The sequence below is a fragment of the Wolffia australiana genome, chromosome 12, assembly GCF_029677425.1.
Source record: "Wolffia australiana isolate 7733 chromosome 12, ASM2967742v1".
Taxonomy (NCBI): Eukaryota; Viridiplantae; Streptophyta; class Magnoliopsida; order Alismatales; family Araceae; genus Wolffia; species Wolffia australiana.
Window position 1 is genome coordinate 7567730 of NC_135846.1, and position 17352 is coordinate 7585081.

At 44.8% G+C, this 17352-nt stretch overlaps 2 protein-coding genes across 4 annotated transcripts in view; one reads left to right on the top strand and one right to left on the bottom strand.

Moving 5' to 3' along the window:
* The first annotated feature begins 653 nt into the window (after positions 1-653).
* NOA1 (P-loop containing nucleoside triphosphate hydrolases superfamily protein) lies at positions 654-5361 on the top strand. The gene is made up of 13 exons (XM_078583706.1): positions 654-1117; positions 1553-1738; positions 2262-2348; positions 2448-2527; positions 2697-2778; positions 3556-3576; positions 4067-4112; positions 4198-4316; positions 4411-4524; positions 4587-4673; positions 4743-4832; positions 4898-5004; positions 5074-5361. Exons 1-13 carry the CDS (start codon positions 707-709, stop codon positions 5282-5284), a joined length of 1641 nt encoding a protein of 546 aa, XP_078439832.1. The 5' UTR covers positions 654-706; the 3' UTR covers positions 5285-5361.
* A 105-nt stretch (positions 5362-5466) lies between these two features.
* LOC144710043 (P-loop containing nucleoside triphosphate hydrolases superfamily protein) overlaps positions 5467-17352 on the bottom strand; it is a 47059-nt gene continuing 35173 nt past the window's right edge. For all 3 annotated transcript variants that reach the window (XM_078583709.1, XM_078583710.1, XM_078583708.1), the window contains 4 exons: positions 12568-12633; positions 7306-7380; positions 6063-6133; positions 5467-5629 (listed from right to left, as the gene is read on the bottom strand). In XM_078583709.1, the coding sequence (XP_078439835.1) occupies positions 6092-6133; positions 7306-7380; positions 12568-12633 (183 nt within the window). In that variant the 3' untranslated portion in view covers positions 5467-5629; positions 6063-6091. The remainder of the gene's footprint in view (positions 5630-6062; positions 6134-7305; positions 7381-12567; positions 12634-17352) is intronic.

Genomic DNA, 17352 nt, shown 5'->3' on the forward strand with positions numbered 1-17352 from the left:
GCTCCATGAGTGGGTGAGTATACTATTTTAAATCTTTATGAGCATGAGATATAGCTTGGTCCCCCATGGGATGGAAAATCAATCAATCGATTATGTAAAAGTAATATGTCATTAATTACTCTATATGATGATATATTTAAATTATTTAGAAGGCCAAAAAAACTTATTGGAAATCATAGTCGTTAGCTAGACTAATATATGGGAGTATAAATACCCTCTTAGTATAAATAGAAAAAATCCGAATAAAATTCACTCATGCCACAATTGTTCAGGGCTCGTCCCTCTTCTTTTTCCATCTGATGTTGGCGCGTCTGCATTCCTAATTCAATCGGGAAGACGTAATGACGACAATGTACAGTCATATGTTCAATAAACAGATTGACTATTCAGATGACTAAGGACAGATGAGGGAAACACATGATAGAACAGTCAATGGAACGGATAATGGAAACAAATGACGGAAGGCTGCTGGAGAGGACGCTGCAACTGTTAATGAAGGGATGAAAGGCGGACGACGGATGACGGGAAGAAACGGACGGAACGAAGGGTTGATCGTGAACGGGACGGACAGAATGGGACGACGGATGACGAGAAGGAACGGAACGGCAGGGGGGGGGAGGCGTCAAGGGGGAAGGGCTTAAGAGAGGGATACGGCCGTTATCTTCTTGTCCAAGTCCAGAGCAGAGCTCCCGCGGAGCGATCGGCCATGGCGATCGGAGCGCAGTCGCTCGTCCTCCCCCGTCATCTTCTCCCCTTTCCTTCATCTTCTTCCGATCAGAGGAGCTCGGATTCGTTCTCTACGCGCAGATCGCTCTCAATTTCTTGCAAAACCTCGTCTTCTTCGTCTTCTTCCTCTTCGATTCTTCCCGATGTCGAGCCAGAAGGAAGAGGCGCTGCGGCGCCGACGCGCGGCGACAGATTTCTCGAGCGGCAGCACGCCAAGTCTGCGGCTGAGCAGGCGCTGAAGAAGGAAGCCGCAGGGAGGAAGAAGACGAAGAAGACGAGCGCAGTCGCCGTGGATTCCAGCTCTGTTACTTGTTGTTACGGATGCGGTTCGCCGTTGCAGAAGATTGAGGCCGATGCGCCTGGTTACGTCGATCCTGAGACTTATGACCTGGTAATCCGGCTTCTTTTGTTGCTTCGATGGTGGCGGTCATGAAATTTTGTGTCGGTGATTGTCTGTCGCTTCGTATCTCAATTCTGCTTCAGTCTTTATTTAATGAAGGTTTTCAGGAAATTTAAAATCTTCTGAACCTGATCGAAAGATATGATTTGAATTTGAATTCTCGCGACGAGGATATTTAAAAAGAGAGCTGATTAGAAGAGAAATGTAATTAAGAACTTTGTTGCTTCAATTCTGTTCGTTGTCGAGGCCGTGAATTACATCAGAGCTTGTTTGTCTCTTTGCATTTAAATTCTTCTACAAACATTGATCTATGAGCTTTTTCGGAAAACTAAAATTCTTGTGAATCTAATCAGAAAAAGATGCTAGTCTCCACCCACCAGTGAGAGGAGAAATAATTTCTGGTTCACTGTCTTTCATATGATGCAGAAAGAAAGGCACCGGCAGCTGAAGACAGTGATTTGTCAAAGATGCCATCTTTTATCCCATGGACACATGATAACAGCTGTTGGGGGAGTGGGGGGCTATTCCGGAGGTAAACAGTTTGTTACAGCGGAAGAACTGCGTGAGAGACTATCACATCTTCGAAAGGAGAAGGCATTGATCGTGAAATTGGTAAATTTATTAATTCTCTCGAAATCCTGCATTTCTTTTTTGAAGAATTCTTATGAGAATATTGATTTTTTTTGAAAGATCCTCAATAGATCTTCCGACTTGACATATGGGGTGCTGATCAAGCTACTTTCCAATTTCTCTTTGATAAAGTGTCGATCCACCTCCACGTGCTCGGTTTGGTCATGTTGAACTGGGTTCCGAGCAATCTATTACAGATTTGTTGTTGCAGAAGAGATGGATAAGAGTCTTGAACAGAATCTTGAGGTCGTCCTTGATGAATTTGAGCCAGAGAACTTCGCAGATGCCATGTCTTATAGAAAGATCGCATAACAAATGCCTTTTCCAGAGGCTAAAATTTAATTTTCAATAGTTGCCTTCTTATCGGTGGATGATTAGAGAAATTCAATTAATGGGCCTGCTATTTAACTACTACTTTTTAATAATATCCTTCGTTGTCAATAAGCACTGACCATCTCTTTGCCTTTGAATATATTTTCAATACTATTTATTTTATTTTCTCTAGGTAGATATTGTTGACTTCAATGGGAGTTTCCTTTCACGCATACGGGACCTCATTGGATCGAATCCAATTATAATGGTTGTGACAAAGGTTATAACCATCCTTCCAGCCCACCCTTGATACTTTGACTAGGTCATTTTATCGCTTTTTCTGACTAAATATTTATCTTTGTTCCCCGTACCACTCTAGGTTGATCTCCTGCCAAAAGGGACTGACATGAATTGCATTGGTGATTGGGTTGTTGAGGCCACCATGAAAAAGAAATTGAAGTGAGTATATCATTCCGAAGTAAAGGTGATCTAATTTTTGTAAATTTCTACTTTATAATCCCTTTATGAAGTGGACCAACGTCTTGTAGCTTGGGTTGCTCATTTTTTTTAGTTGCTTGATGTACGTACAATTTTCACAGATATATTGATCTCAAGCTTTTCCGTGTAGTGTAATCAGTGTTCACTTGACTAGCTCAAAGTCTTTGGTTGGAATCGCTGGAGTGATATCAGAGGTCCAAAAGGAGAAAAAGGTTTCACTTTTATTTTCTTTCATTCCTCATCTTATCTGAAAATATAATGAAATATTTTCCTGAGTATTAGGCGTAACTTTCTGCAACCAAACGAGTCATTTTGACCTGAACTCTATTTTTTAGCTCCATAATGTAGGCCTGGATCTAGAAATTTTCCTGTGAACATTTTTGCGAGTCTCATGGGCTTTATGAATTTCCTTTTTAGTGTCAAATAATGCATGAAAATTTTATAGGAAACTATCTTTATCTTTCACTTTTTTATCTTGTTATCAGGGTTTTACGAAATATACTAGACAAAGAGCCATTGAAAGAGTTGACACACAGAAAACCTTGAATGATATTTGACGTCAGAGCATTCAAGCTGACTTTGAGTGGGTACATTGATGACAAAACTGCATAAAATTTCTTTCTTTCCTGGCTCAGCCACAGTGAAAGATCAGTAGCTTAGTTTGGCCTTTTGTCCACAAAGGTGAACTTTGCTCTGTGGAACTGCATTCTGTGCCAGAATATATTCTCATGTTTTGTGGTTTCGGTTTTATATTTTACATTTGTCAATAAATAGCAATGAAATACAAGGACGCCAATTATTAGCGAAAAAGTAAAAAATGGCGCCTTGTGGAAGTGAATAAAACTTTCTTTTATCGTAATTACTTTCTGATTATTACTGGCTGCTCTTTCTTACGTCTGGGCAAGAGATAATAAGTCAATTTTTCATTATTGTAATTACTTCCTGACTGCCTTTACTGACCATTCCATTTTTCTCTTTCCCATATGCAGGGGCGTGACGTTTATATTCTGGTTAGTACACTTCTCTCTGATGATAAGGGATACACCATTATGACTATTTTGTTCTTCGTATCTTTTTGCATGAATAAAAACATAAACACAAACGTTCCCCAAACCATTTAGTACAATTTGTGGAAATTTCTGCGGCTAAAATTCGTTATCTGCGTGAGATGGTTGGAGATTCATGAAATTCGTGATGAATCATAAATTTTCAAAAGCTGAATCTCGTAGATTTTATTTTATTTTAATCCACTACTTGATTCAACTTGGTAGTCCAAAAATATTATAAACCCTCAGCTGTAGAATACTTTATAAGGGAATATAATTTGATTGTTTTACATGAATTAGAAAAGAATAAAATCGAATGAATTATTCAGATGTACTTTTCCCTATAGCTAAGCTACTCAACTGCAATGAATTAGACATAGATTATACTACTCTATTTCCTCCAACTTTAATTCTTCATGGGAGAAATTTTCTTACAATCGTACACTGATTTCAGGGTTCAGCAAATGTTGGAAAGTCTGCATTCATCAACGCGATGCTCAGTAAATATTAAATTGCTAGTTTTACGCATAAACCTGCTCATCTTTCCAAATATATTTCTCAAATATACCGAAAAATGATATCCAGAGATGATGTCGTATAAAGATCCGGTGGCTGCGGCCGCTCGGAAGTACAAGCCCGTACAGTCCGCTGTTCCTGGAACCACTCTTGGACCCATTGAAATCGAAGCCTTTCACGGAGGAGGGGTAAAATTGTAAACTACCCTCATCTTTGTTTGTTTCGTCTATTCTCTCTCTAGAAATGAATATTTGTGTATTTTTTGAATTATCTTTGGCGCAGAAAATATTCGACATGCCAGGTGTCCATCTCCACCACAGGCAGGCTGCGGTCGTTCAAGCAGAAGACCTTCCTCTTCTCGCTCCGAGAAGCTATCTCAGAGGCCAAACTTTCCCCGTAATTCCATATCTCTATTTCTCGCTCTGTGGTCAATTCTCATATCTGTTTCTCTCATCCAGACGTCACGGGGTGACGTGGCAGCAGCCGCCGGCTTGACTGGGTTTTCCCTTTTCTGGGGCGGACTCATCAGAATTGACATCTTGCAGGTCTGCCTCCCTCCTGAGGCCGGGCTCTATTTTATTTTGTTATTTACTTTTATTTTTCTTTTGGGGCAGGCGCCGCCGCAGGCGAGGTTGACTTTTTACGGGCCACGGGCATTGAAAGTCAACATGGTCCCAATTGCGGAAGCCGATGACTTTTACCAGGTTAGCATTGACTTGCAGTTAGTCTTCTCTGAGTAGGTCAACTCAAACTTTTTGCCATCGACCAGAGAGGGGTCGGGTCCGTGTTGACTCCCCCCACCGGAGGGGGAGTTGACTCCTGGCAGGGGCTCCAGTCCGAGCGGTGCCTCCAGATCAGATATGCGGGTGCAGAAAGGTGCGTTTGAGTTCTCTGTTTTCGGGCCGAGCGGGCCGTTGCCATCTTGTTGATGGGCTGTGTGAGCAGGCCGGCGTGTGACGTGGCGATATCGGGCCTCGGCTGGGTCACGGTGGAGGGTGTGGAGGAGGGAGAGATGAAGATGGCGGTGTGGGTGGCGAAGCCGGTGGAGGTCTTCACGAGAGCGCCGATGCCGGTGGGCGGTGCGGGCAGGGAGTGGTACGAGTTCAGGGATATGACTGAAGAAGAAGAGGAGAGCAGGCCTAGGTGGTACTTCTAAATCCTTTGATTTCTAAATTATTCTTTCATGTGTTTAAATCACTATTTGGCAGGAAATAATGATTTTATTAGTTACTATTGCATGAGAGACTGGGAAGGTCACCGACTTTGTGTGATCTCCCCTATCCTTATTTCAAAAAAAAAATCTATTGCATGAGAGAGAGAGAGATAGAGAGAGAAAGATTGAAGCTCATGGTACATATGTGTATAAATTAATGTTTACGGGTGTGAAGTGGAGTAACACAGGAATGAAATGATGCAATAACAGAGTAATTATTTCTGACTGGCGGCTACAAACAAGTCTTTTGAAACTGTCATGTCATCGAGCCCGTCAGACCCTTTTGCACTGGAACCAAAGAATTTTGAATTAATTTCTCTAGGCCCAATAACCACCAAATAATTGTATTAGACAATTACAGTGAATGAGCAAAAAGATTGTATAAACATAATGAATAAAAACACATGTTAGACTGAAATTGCATACTACAGTAATTTCACTTTGTTAAGGTTTATTTTTTTTTTTGAAAGAGCTTTGTTAAGGGTCATCTTGTTCAAAAAAAAAGGTCATCTTCATCAATTGCCTAACTCGAAGGCTGCAGGATTCCTCCTGATGCCCTGATCTACTCTTTCTTTGTTCTCTCATTCTCACTCTTGTTTCTGCTTATCTATCTCTTATACTTTGTTTTTTAGCTTATTCGTGATGATTATCCAGGTCAATTCAATCAAGAAACACAGTAAATTCAGAAAGAAATAGAAACCTAAGGAGTGTAAATTATTACCTGACGTATTCATAGCTGTCTGTGGAATTCTACTGGGATTCTGAGGTAGATGAAACCCCTTCTTCAATACACTGACAGAGAGCAAGAGTGAATATGATTACAAGCACTAAACAACCAATGTTACATGCTTTTGGTTTGAAACTTAAACGCAAGGATCCCAGAGGCTGTAAACTCAAAAAAAGGAAGGAAAAGTTGAATCCGAACGGATCACCATATTCAGACATTCAACACAAGACCAGGCTATGTCGATGTTGGATCATTTTTCGAGTTGTGCATGTCATCCTTGCCGAGGGGCCATTTGAATCTTCTCTTTAAGATCGTAATTTGATTGGATGTCCCCAAAGAGATTGCCTACGTTGGTATTTTTATCAAAATTGAACAAATCATATAAATTACTTCGTTTGAGCTGGCAGAGTTTCTCTTACAGCTTCATATTGATTTTTATCTTCCAATGGGGACATTTACAAAAATAAGACAAGGGAAACTTTGTTTTGGGATTGTGCTAAAACCTAATTCCAACTGCGGTTGGAAGAGAAAATGAAAGGCCAGCTGTCATGGGAAGGTGTTGGAGATAGGTATGGAAAGTAGAAGAAGACCCTAGGAGAAAGAGTAGAAGGGCTAAGAGGGGACGAGCTCCCTGAGTAAAATTCTACCTTAGCTTTAACTATTTTATAGAGTATTTGACAAAAAATACTCTATAAAACATTTTATAGAGTACTGAGTAAATTTTATAGAGTTCTGGACTAGTGGGCTGGGCCTAGGATGCTATCGGATCGATTCCCTATGTGATTCTAAAACATTTTGTTGAAATTAAGGAAAGTATTTGACAAAAAAATGGATTCATGTTGGTTGGATCATATATGAAAACTAAGGAGCCAATTTGTCAAAAGACTAAAATTGGATTACTTAAACATGACTTATCTTTGGTGTTCCACCTAATATGGGACTGCTTTTCTTGATAGAGATGTGAAAGGCAATCAGGCTAAATTTATCGTCGATTAACTCATTTAGAGAAAAAGTTTTTTTTTCAGGAAAGTAAAGTTTTTGGAAAAAAATATTATCAATTGAATAAAAATGAAGAAACTTATTCCATATTAAAAAGAGTTCTTCAAGAGCTGCATTTTAATTTGAAAGCAAATAATGAGGATGCCAAACACAGCTTACTTTTCTGTACATCCAGTCAACCATGTGGAAATAATTTACTGAACAAAGGAGGAAAAATTGATGAGGCTCTCATTGGTACCTGAAGAAGATAATTATGAAGCCGATCCAATGTTTGAGGAAATGTAGTCGCAGAAATGTTGACAACCATCAGTCCCTGTCCCATGAAAAACTAGAACTTACTAAATATCTCTCACAAATCACTAGAAAATAGGTATCAGCTATGAAAATGGGACACAATTTAAGAGGCTGTGATATCTTAAACATACAAAATGGATGAGAAAACTTCAAAGGAAATTCATGACTAATCTGATTTGTTGATGGCGAGAAAACAATGAAAAATTTGAAGTTACAAGTTAAAACATCTGTTCATTGGGGAATAAACAGATAAGAAGATAGTGCAAAGAATGTAAAACAATGAAGATGATAGGGCTGAGACCTGTAGCCTACAATTTATTGTAGCAAAAAGCATAAAAAGTCTGGGCACTTTGTTTACATACACAAATGAACTGATTCCAAATAAGAACATAACAATATTTGGTTTGTAGTTTCCAACAAAAAATGTTGCAATATTTTGTTGATTGGAGCTTTGACACCCCAAGCTGACTCTGGATCAGACTATTACTCGTTCTGTTGAATCCATGGAGTGTTACTCGTTCTGTTGAATCTATTAACAAATATGAGAGCTCAGGTGAAATACAGCCAATTCTTAATCATGAGTGCTTAGGTGTATATGGGCCTTTCCCATTAAGCTCATCTTAAACTTTTTTTCCTCTCTCATCTCGGTTTCCTTCCATTTCTACAGGGTTTTCTCAAAAGTTTCCAATGGAAAGCCATTTTATCCTCCCATATACTGATACATTTTCATTGTATCAGAGCCTGAAAGTGGTCTACAATTCTCCATTTTTCCCTGTATATTTTGGCAGCATCTTCCATAACCTACAGTTCCAGTTCCGCATCCTGCATTGTACCCACTTCCCAAGCTACTCTGTTCCAGTAGTACCTCCCACATCAACTGGTTTTGGATGTGCTTCTGCTGCACTCAGACTTTTCTTGTGTTGTCCCACAATCTCATTTCTGTGTCTCCCATGACACTTGAAACCCCAGTCACTCCATCAGGTTCTACCGTCCTGGTTCCTGAGTAAGACCATTGCTGGGACAGCATCTGCGCTTAGTTGTGGTTTCTTCTGGTCATCTGACGCCTAGTTGTGGCTCATCCATGGCTCTCTTTGGCAGAGCCGGCAGTGGAATTGTTACTTCAATTCACTTGTACTTTCAAAGATGAACTTGTCCAAGAGAGAGAGAGATGAGGAAATCGAGTTGTGAGAAGAACACGGATAGAAGAGGGAAACAGAGAGGACGGCTGGCGGGGTTGACACTCCTGGGTGACGGAATGATGCACATCATGAACTCCAAGTACGACTCCTCACTTCAGGGATGGTCTTCTGCAAAAGGGAGCGATGAGCCGAGGAGGACCTTGGACGGAATTCGTAGAAGTTACTTACGATGGTCAAAAGGTGCCTCTCGCGTCTTGGTAAGACCTTCTTAAGGTCTTGGTATTGGGCCCGTCTGGGCCTATTCGCCACCTGGTTGGATTGGCCGAGGTCGATGTTCCTAGATGCGATAACAGATCATATCAGGAATTTACACCAAGGCTTGCAACAACACTTGTTATTAGCTCCAGCTGTTCTCAGTGAAGGCTCCTACTAATACAGATGGAGAGGAGGTGGGCGAAAATCCACAAATATATCCGATCAGGAATTTCATGGCATTCTTCATCAAACTTGATAACTAAAATTTTAGTGCATACTAGAGATACTTTTCTAAGAGAAATAGGAAGATTGGAATCAAAAGGTGATGGGGTAGACATCCCTTCAAATAACAATGCATTAGCAACAGGATGAAGCATAAGTGAGTGGGAGGTATGGCGGGTACATGAGGACAATAAATGACTGGTGGCTTGGAGAATTTTGTAGTAGTAGTTTCATAGTGACCTTGATTTAGCTCTCTGTCAAAGAAGGAAATTCTTGAAGAACTAAATATAAAGATACCAAGAAAAGTTCAAACCTGGAATTGTAAAATCAAGCAGTGGAGGTAGCCTGGATCAGAGCCTGCACACTTTCAAGGGAGGATGTCCAGTTCCAAATCTTCCCTCACATGGGGAATATCTCCTGTACTGGTTGGCCCCTCCGCATTCCCATGCCTTCACATGGGGGGTTGTGTCTATCTATAGGGTGCTAACCTAGAGACAAAAGCCAAAAATGACCCCGGAAGGGGTTGGGGATCGTATCATAGTACCAGAGGCTGGTTAGAGACTAGTAAGTCAGCTGAATTATCTCACATATTGCCAAAATTTATTGAAGTAGTTTCAGTACAAATGTCATGGGTGAATCTTTAGTCAACCCACACACTGCAGAAATTTCTGCCACTATGAATATGTTTTGTTATCTTAAAAAACACCTTGGCAGGAGACTTCTATATTAGAACAAAGATCGTTTCATGTGTGCACCTAGCTTCATGCTGTAGGTACCCAGATGTTACAAGGAAAGTGGAGTGCTATAGAATGGAAGATATAAACTGATTTTCTTGAGTCACTCAAACTCCCCCTCTTCTTGACATCTTCTCTTCTGTTGTCCTTCCGCCTTTTAGCCCCTCCATCCTTTATAGGATTAGCAGGGGAAAAACGGGGCACTACCATGTTTCTGATTCTTTGAGTAATGGAGGACACACCGGGATTTGTGGGCTTGGTAGTCTGCATCAGGAATCACAACAGATGCAGACTTTTCAGGTTGTCATATCATAGACCTTAAACTACAAGTACTTTCTTGAGGCATTCAAATTTCCTTGAAGAGGGAGAAACAGTCAGTCATCTCACAATCCAGCATCGTATCTGTGTATCATGATATCTTCTCATGTCTTGAGAGGACACGGGTGAGTTAGTCATTTTCCTCAGGAGCTGGGTTCTTCACCATCTAATCCTATGGAGATTAATTCTGATAATTATTATGATCCATATTAAATGTTTTCCATCGCCACATGAATCATAGAAGTATATTTCCACTTTATAAAGGAGAAGATGCAAGCTAATCTTCTGGCTCATTTTGTTGTCTCCTCCTGTGAATCTTTTTTTTTTTTAAGAAAGATAGTGGAGGCCACACAAAATCGGTGACCCACCAGATGATAAATAAAAATGAACATTGAGTACGCATAAGGCCTAAGGGGCCACCCCGCCCTGGCCTCAATCCTGTAAACCATGCAGAACTCGCCACTGCTTGTACAAGAATGTCCATTGATGCTTCCCGACAGTTGAAGATGACCTCATTCCTGTGAAAACATTTTTTTTTTGAATGAAATTTTTTCAAACATATGTCCCAGAGCAGTGTAAAGGGCCGACCATACCCCTCTCATCGCTTGAGTGTACCACCATGTATAGAATCCCAAAAAAGCCTCCTCTGAGGAGCATTTGGAGAAGAGATGGATGAATTTGTTGGCGGGTCCATACCTCTCAGGCAAACGATCTCCTCCTGCGAATCTTGCTGATAAATTTCATCAATCTCCAAGAAAAATATTCAACTATCAAATGTTCCCCTTTGTATCAATGGAGTTTCATCAATTAGTTCTTAGGGGCATTTGGGTCATTTTCCATTCTACATGTATTCCCCTTCAATTTTGGCAACCATCCATTTAGGGGGCAGACAAGAATTTGATGAAAGCAGATTCCCATAACTCCTTACCCCAAAAAGACCATCTTGTCGCCTATCCCCCTTTGATGTAGCCCAGAAGCCCATTTTCTGAGGCCCATTAGCAAGTTGTGGCCCAAGGAGATTCTTCTAGAACTGATAGGATCTGCAGAAATATACCAAGAGCCCCTCAAGATCCTCTGACAAGATCTTCTGACAAGATTTTCCCTGAAAAGATCTTCTGACAGGATTATCTCTGATAGGATTTCCTCTGACAAGATCTTCTGACAAAATCCTCTGCCAGATTCTTCTTCTACCAGGATCTCTGCTCTAACTTGTCAGATCTGCATATCTTCTGTTTTGTCCCATCAGGATCTTCTTGAGCCACACAAATATCTCCTGTTTTAGCTTGTCAGATTTGTTTTTCTCAATGTTTTGACTTGTCTTGTCATGGGTACAGTCATTATGGACAACCCTGCACTTCTTGTGGCCTATATAAGGCCCCCATGTATCCCTAAATGAGGATTATTGAAATCTATTGTCTTGTTGAAACTGTTGTTTCTCTCCTCTGAGTGTTCTCTTTGTTAGAGGGTGCTTGTGTGCTTGTGGATTCAAGTACAACCCCGTGTGGACTCAAGGGTTAGAGAGGATAGTTCTGTGGATTCAGGACTTAACTCCTTCGAGTAGAGCAAGGCTTGTGGACTCAAGTCGTGTTCCTACATCGTTCGTGTACTAAGGCTGCATCACCCTTCCACCATTATCCATCCTGGCATCCCCGTTTGATGCAATAATGAAACTACTGAAAGATTGAATGACAAGAAATCATGAATGAACTCCCAACATCTTCCAAAAGATGTGCCCACCTTATGTATCATTAGAGAGAATAAAATGTGAGAAGGGAAGTTCTGAGGGTAGACGAAACCCAGGAATGGAGGGAGACGCCACTCGGAGATAGATCCTGTTGGGGCTAGCACCTGACGATCCTAAACCCTAAACCCTAAACCTTAAACCCTAAACCCTAAACCCTAAACCCTAAACCCTAAACCCTAAACCCTAAACCCGAAGAGAGAGGAGTGGTCAATTAGGTCATGGAAGAAGATAGGAGATGGGGAGATGGGGACAAGAGAGAGGAAAAGAGCACTCACACCCTGGCTAGCTATAGCCGTTTCCCACCACGTTTGGTGACACACTCTTCAGCGTACCATATCACCTTTCTCTACCAATGATCTTTCAGGCATACTCCTCCCTATAAATCACTCTCAACAATCTTAGAGCTTGTCTTCCCTCTCTACGCCAATTTTTCCCAAGAAGAATGCCTGGGTTCTTATCAGATGCTCACAAGTCCTTTAATGACATTAAATGGGCACAAACAAACTGTGAATTGATTCAACATCTAAACCTTAGCTCGTCCAGACTACTATCTGCCAGCTCCAACCCCAACTGGAGAAGCGCTAACATCAACTGCAATGGAATTAAGGCCTTTATTAGGTATGAGAGGGTGCAGTAGAGAAATTCTCAGAATTTTCTCTTGTAATATGGACACTAGCCTGTCAGCTGAGGAAGAATTTATTCCAATTCAATGGCTCTGCACAGCTTGCGATCCAGAATTTCAAAATGCTTTAACATTAACAAAGAATTAGGACATTAAAAAAAAGATAATTCACCTGAGACTCAAAAGAGCAGAGATAATCCTGAACTGTCTTTAAATTTCTGATTAGATTATCCTGATCCTGAAGTGGAGAAAAAGTAAGAAGAGTGGTGCTTTATTCTGACAAGATAATGAAATACTTCCACACATATCCAACACCTAAATTGACGACATATGAATGAAAAAAATCTGATATTCTACTTTATTTAAAATTCATATCATTTAAGAAAATAACGCAAATAATGTCAGCATCTGTATAACTTCTCTATTTCTGCCTTTAAAAGGACTATGCGGGAATTCACCCCACAACTTTGATGGTCACAAAGAAGTTTCTTAGATGTTTAGTAGAATGAAGGATACCATTATTTTACTGCATAATAAATATTTTCTAAATTTCTTAGAGAGACTTTTCCCTATGTCCCATAAACCCTGGAACTCTGGTATTTTTCAGCATCAAGCGATAACTGAATCACAAGATGTTGAACTCTAAGCTAGGGTTTGGAGGAAGGAGGAGAATAATATTCCTTAGTTGGAGAATGTACACAAGGGGGTATATATACCCTAGGGGAGAGAGAGAGAGGAGAATATGAGAGTGATATAAGATAGAGGGCCTAGTGGGCTTATAGAACATGACCCACTAGGAGAGACCTCTCACTAACAGCCCCCCGCAAGCGAGGTATGGATGTCGTCCATGCCAAGCTTGGAGGTAGCACGAACAAGGAGAGGATTCGATAATCCCTTCGTGAGAACATCGGCCGCCTTGTCGGAGGACGGCACAAAAGACAAGTCGAATAAGCCCTCGTCCATCCGCTCCTTGAAGAAGTAGCGGTTGATCTCCATGTGCTTGATTCGGCCCGTCTGGCCTGGATTTTGAGCCAAGGCAATAGCCAACTTGTTGTCACAATAGAAGTGGATCGGACGGGTGTACTCGACGCGAAGTTCGCGGAGCACCCCGTGAATCCACTGAGCCTCAGAGGCCCCATCCGCAAGAGCCTGGTATTCCGCCTCTGCACTCGAACGGGAGACACGATCCTGCTTGCTGCTTTTCCAGCTCACAAGACCCCCGAAGGCGAAGATACAGAGGCCGGTGGTAGACCGGTAGTCCACAATCGAGCCTGCATAGTCAGCGTCTGTATATATCTTCACAGTCGGCTCTGAGCTCCGGGGGAAGAGTAAACCCTTCCCCGGACAGCCCTTCAGGTACGCGAGCACCCGGTGAGCTGCCTGGCGATGAATCTCATGGGGAGCATGCATGAACTGACTGAGAAGGCTAACTGCATAGCTGATGTCGGGACGCGTGTGGGTCAAATAGAGGAGTTTCCCCACCAACTGCTGATATTGATGAGTGCTGACCGGCGGAACACAGTCGGTCATACCCGTCAAAGTCAGCAAGTCCACCGTGTATTTCTGCTGGCTGATGAAGATACCGCGAGCCGAGTAGGCCACCTCAAGCCCCAAGAAGTACCGGAGCTGACCAAGGGCCTTGATCTCGAACTCGCGAGCAAGGGAGTGGCTGAGGCGTGAAGCTTCGGCAGTGTCCGACCCAGTGATCAGGATGTCGTCCACATAAACGACCAGGATAGCAACCCCGGCCGGGCCGTGACGGAAGAAGAGAGTGGCTTCCCCATTGCTCTGGGTGTACCCCTCGGCGCGCATGACGGAGCTGAAGCGGCCGAACCACATCCGCGGCGATTGCTTCAGTCCATACAAGGACTTCCGCAGGCGGTAGACGGTCCCCGGGGGCCCGAGGGGGTAGCCCGGAGGATGATGCATGTAGACCTCCTTGGTAAGATCGCCATGAAGGAAGCGTTCTTAACGTCGAACTGGCGGATCAACCACCCATGATGAGCGGCCAGCGCCAAGAGGAGGCGGACGGTGTCCATCTTCGCGACCGGAGAGAACGTCTCGAAGTAGTCAACCCCATAGGACTGAGTGAAGCCACGAGCCACGAGCCGTGACTTGCGGCGTTCCAGGGAGCCATCGGCGTTGTGCTTGGGGGTGTGAACCCACTTGCACGAGACAGCCGTCTTCCCAGGCGGTAGAGGAACCACATCCCACGTGTGGTTTTTGAGCAAGGCGCGCATCTCCTCGTCCATCGCCGCTTTCCAATGAGGACAAGCGATAGCATCGGCTAAACGGCGTGGAACAAAAACGGAGTCGATGCGGGTCAAAAACAGGCGGTAGGGAGTACTCAACCTGGCGAAGGAGCGATAGTGAGATAGGGGGTAAAGGGAAGTGTGGGTGCACTGGCGGACCCCTTTACGCAAAGCGATAGGCAAGTCAATCGAGTCATCGTCATCAGGAGAAGAGGAGGGAGGCTCGGAAGGAGCTGGCGGAGGAGAGGAAGGCAAGAAATCAGCAGACTGGGAGGGAGCGGAAGCAATAGGCGAAGAGTCGGATGAAGAGGATAATGGAGTAGGAGCGATGGGTGAGGAAGAGAGGTCGACCGGAAGCGTCGAGGAGGTAGCAGGAGATGGAGGAGTAGAAGAGGAGGGTGAAATAGATGAGGAATGAGGAGAGACGACTGTGGGAGGAAAGGAGCAGCGGGCTCCAGTGCGGATCCGGCTCCAAGGGGGGAGCCGGGGAAGATGAGGGAGAGAAGAAGGGTTGAAATTCGGAGAAGGTGACATTGGCGGAGACGAAAAAACGACGGGAGGAGGGATGAAAACATTTATACCCTTTCTGGAGCGAAGAGTAGCCAACAAAGACGCATTTGAGCGCCCGGGCATCCAGCTTCGACAAGGAGGGCGTCGTGTCGTGAACATATGCCGTGCAGCCGAAGACGCGGGGAAGAAGGTGAGTGCGAAGCTGCGCGGCGGGAAAGGCAGCCGACAACCGGTCAATCGGAGGGCTGAACTGGAGGGTCGGGGTGGGCAGCCGGTTGATAAGATGAGTACTCGTCAGGACGGCTTCCCCCCAATAAGTCCACGGGACGTGATAGTCCAGCAGGAGAGTGCGGGCAGTCGACGTGACATACCCAATACGCCGCTCGGCAAGGCCATTCTGCTCGGGCGTCGCCACGCAAGACGTCTCGTGGAGGATCCCATGGGCGGTGAAATAAGAGGTCAACTCATGGTTGACATAGTCCCGCGCGTTGTCGGACCGGAACCGCTGAATAGTCCGGCCAAACTGAGTCCGAAACATGGTGCAGAAGGCTTGGACAGTCGAGGAGACGGCACTCTTGGACGGCAACAAGTAGGTCCACGTGTAGCGGGTGGCCTCATAAACGAAGATCAAGAACCACCGGTGTCCCTTCAGGCTGGCCTGCCGCGACGGGCCCCACACATCGCTATGAATGCGATATAAGGGAACATCACTATGAGAAGTCGACGGAGGAAAGGAAGCCCGGCGATGTTTCGCCAGTTTGCACGCATCACAAACAACGGAAGACAGGTCCAAGCCAGTACACAACGTCGGAAAAAGTCTTTTCAAAACATGGAATGACGGATGCCCGAGCCGCTGGTGAGTGAGTAGAAGCCGCTGCCGACGCTGGTCCTCGATCGTCAACAAGCACCGTTGTACCGGAGTCCCCGACCGCCCCCCATCGTCCAACAGCAGCAGGCCATCCGACCGCCTAATTCGCAAAGTCTTCCCCACCTTGTCAGTCAAAAAGATCCCATCAGGCTGAATGTGGAACGAACAGTGGACCGCATCGGCGGCGCTGCGGTGACATAAGCAAAGTCTGAAGGGACGGAACATGGAGGACGTTGTGAAGGATACCAAGGCCATCCACATGGATCGACCCGATACCAGTCACGCGAAGTCGTCCCCCACCCGCGGTGTGGACAGCTCGACCTCCAAGATGCCGCTCAGAGGACACGAACCGGTGGTTGAACGGGTCATATGCTCAGTGGCCCGGTATCTAGCACCCAGGTGGTATCCGAGGCGAATGGAGCTTGGAGGGCCGAGTGTCCACAATACCACTGATCTGACTTGGGAGGAAGAACGCACGAAGTCACTGAAGTGAGCCACGGTAGGCTGCGGAGGAGGCGCGGTCTGTAGGGCAGCCAGCTGGGCACTGATACGGGCAAGCTCGGCAGTCAGCTGGTCAGTAGTCATGGCTGGATGGCTGGAGGTAGAGGGCGACGGGGCCGGTGCTTGGGCAAGATGAGCTCTGGCTTTGCGGGACCGGCGAGAAGACGATGCAGGAGCTGATGACGACGAGGGGGCTGGCTCCGGATCCCGGGTACTGTCTAAGAATTTCTTGATGCACCGGGCCTCAAGATGGTTCGGTTTTCCGCAATAGGAGAAAACCACCGGTGTCCGGGGGCCCGAAGAAGGCTTGGGCAGCAGGGGAGGTTTGCTCCGTAGGGCGGGACAGGAGAGCATGGCGGCGGTCGACGCAATTCGGATCCCCCATCGGCATGTAGTAATCCACCTCGCGCCACAAGGCTTGGTGGGCAAGACTATAATCCATGATGGACATGGTGCCATGTCGGAGTGCACTTGCCCGCTCGGCCAAAGTGAAGATCTTCCAATCATCGGCATCATGCCCGCAGTAGCGACGGGCATGCTCCCAAATCTCCCGAGGTGTCGTCAGGTGGAGGAACTTGTCGTAGACCTCTCGGGAGAGAGTGTGAGTCAGGAGCCACGAGTGGACGAAATACTGCTCGGCACTCCAGGCTGGGAAGTGCGGATCCGTGACGGGAAGAGGCTGGCAAGTGAGATGTTTCTGGAGCAGACGGCCGTGCAGAGTGTACTCGACGAACTTCAGCCACGACATCAAGTTCGGAGCACTGAGGCGGCAATTGTCCGGAGCCGGAGGTAGGGGGACGCCAATTTTCGGCGACGGGAGCTCCTT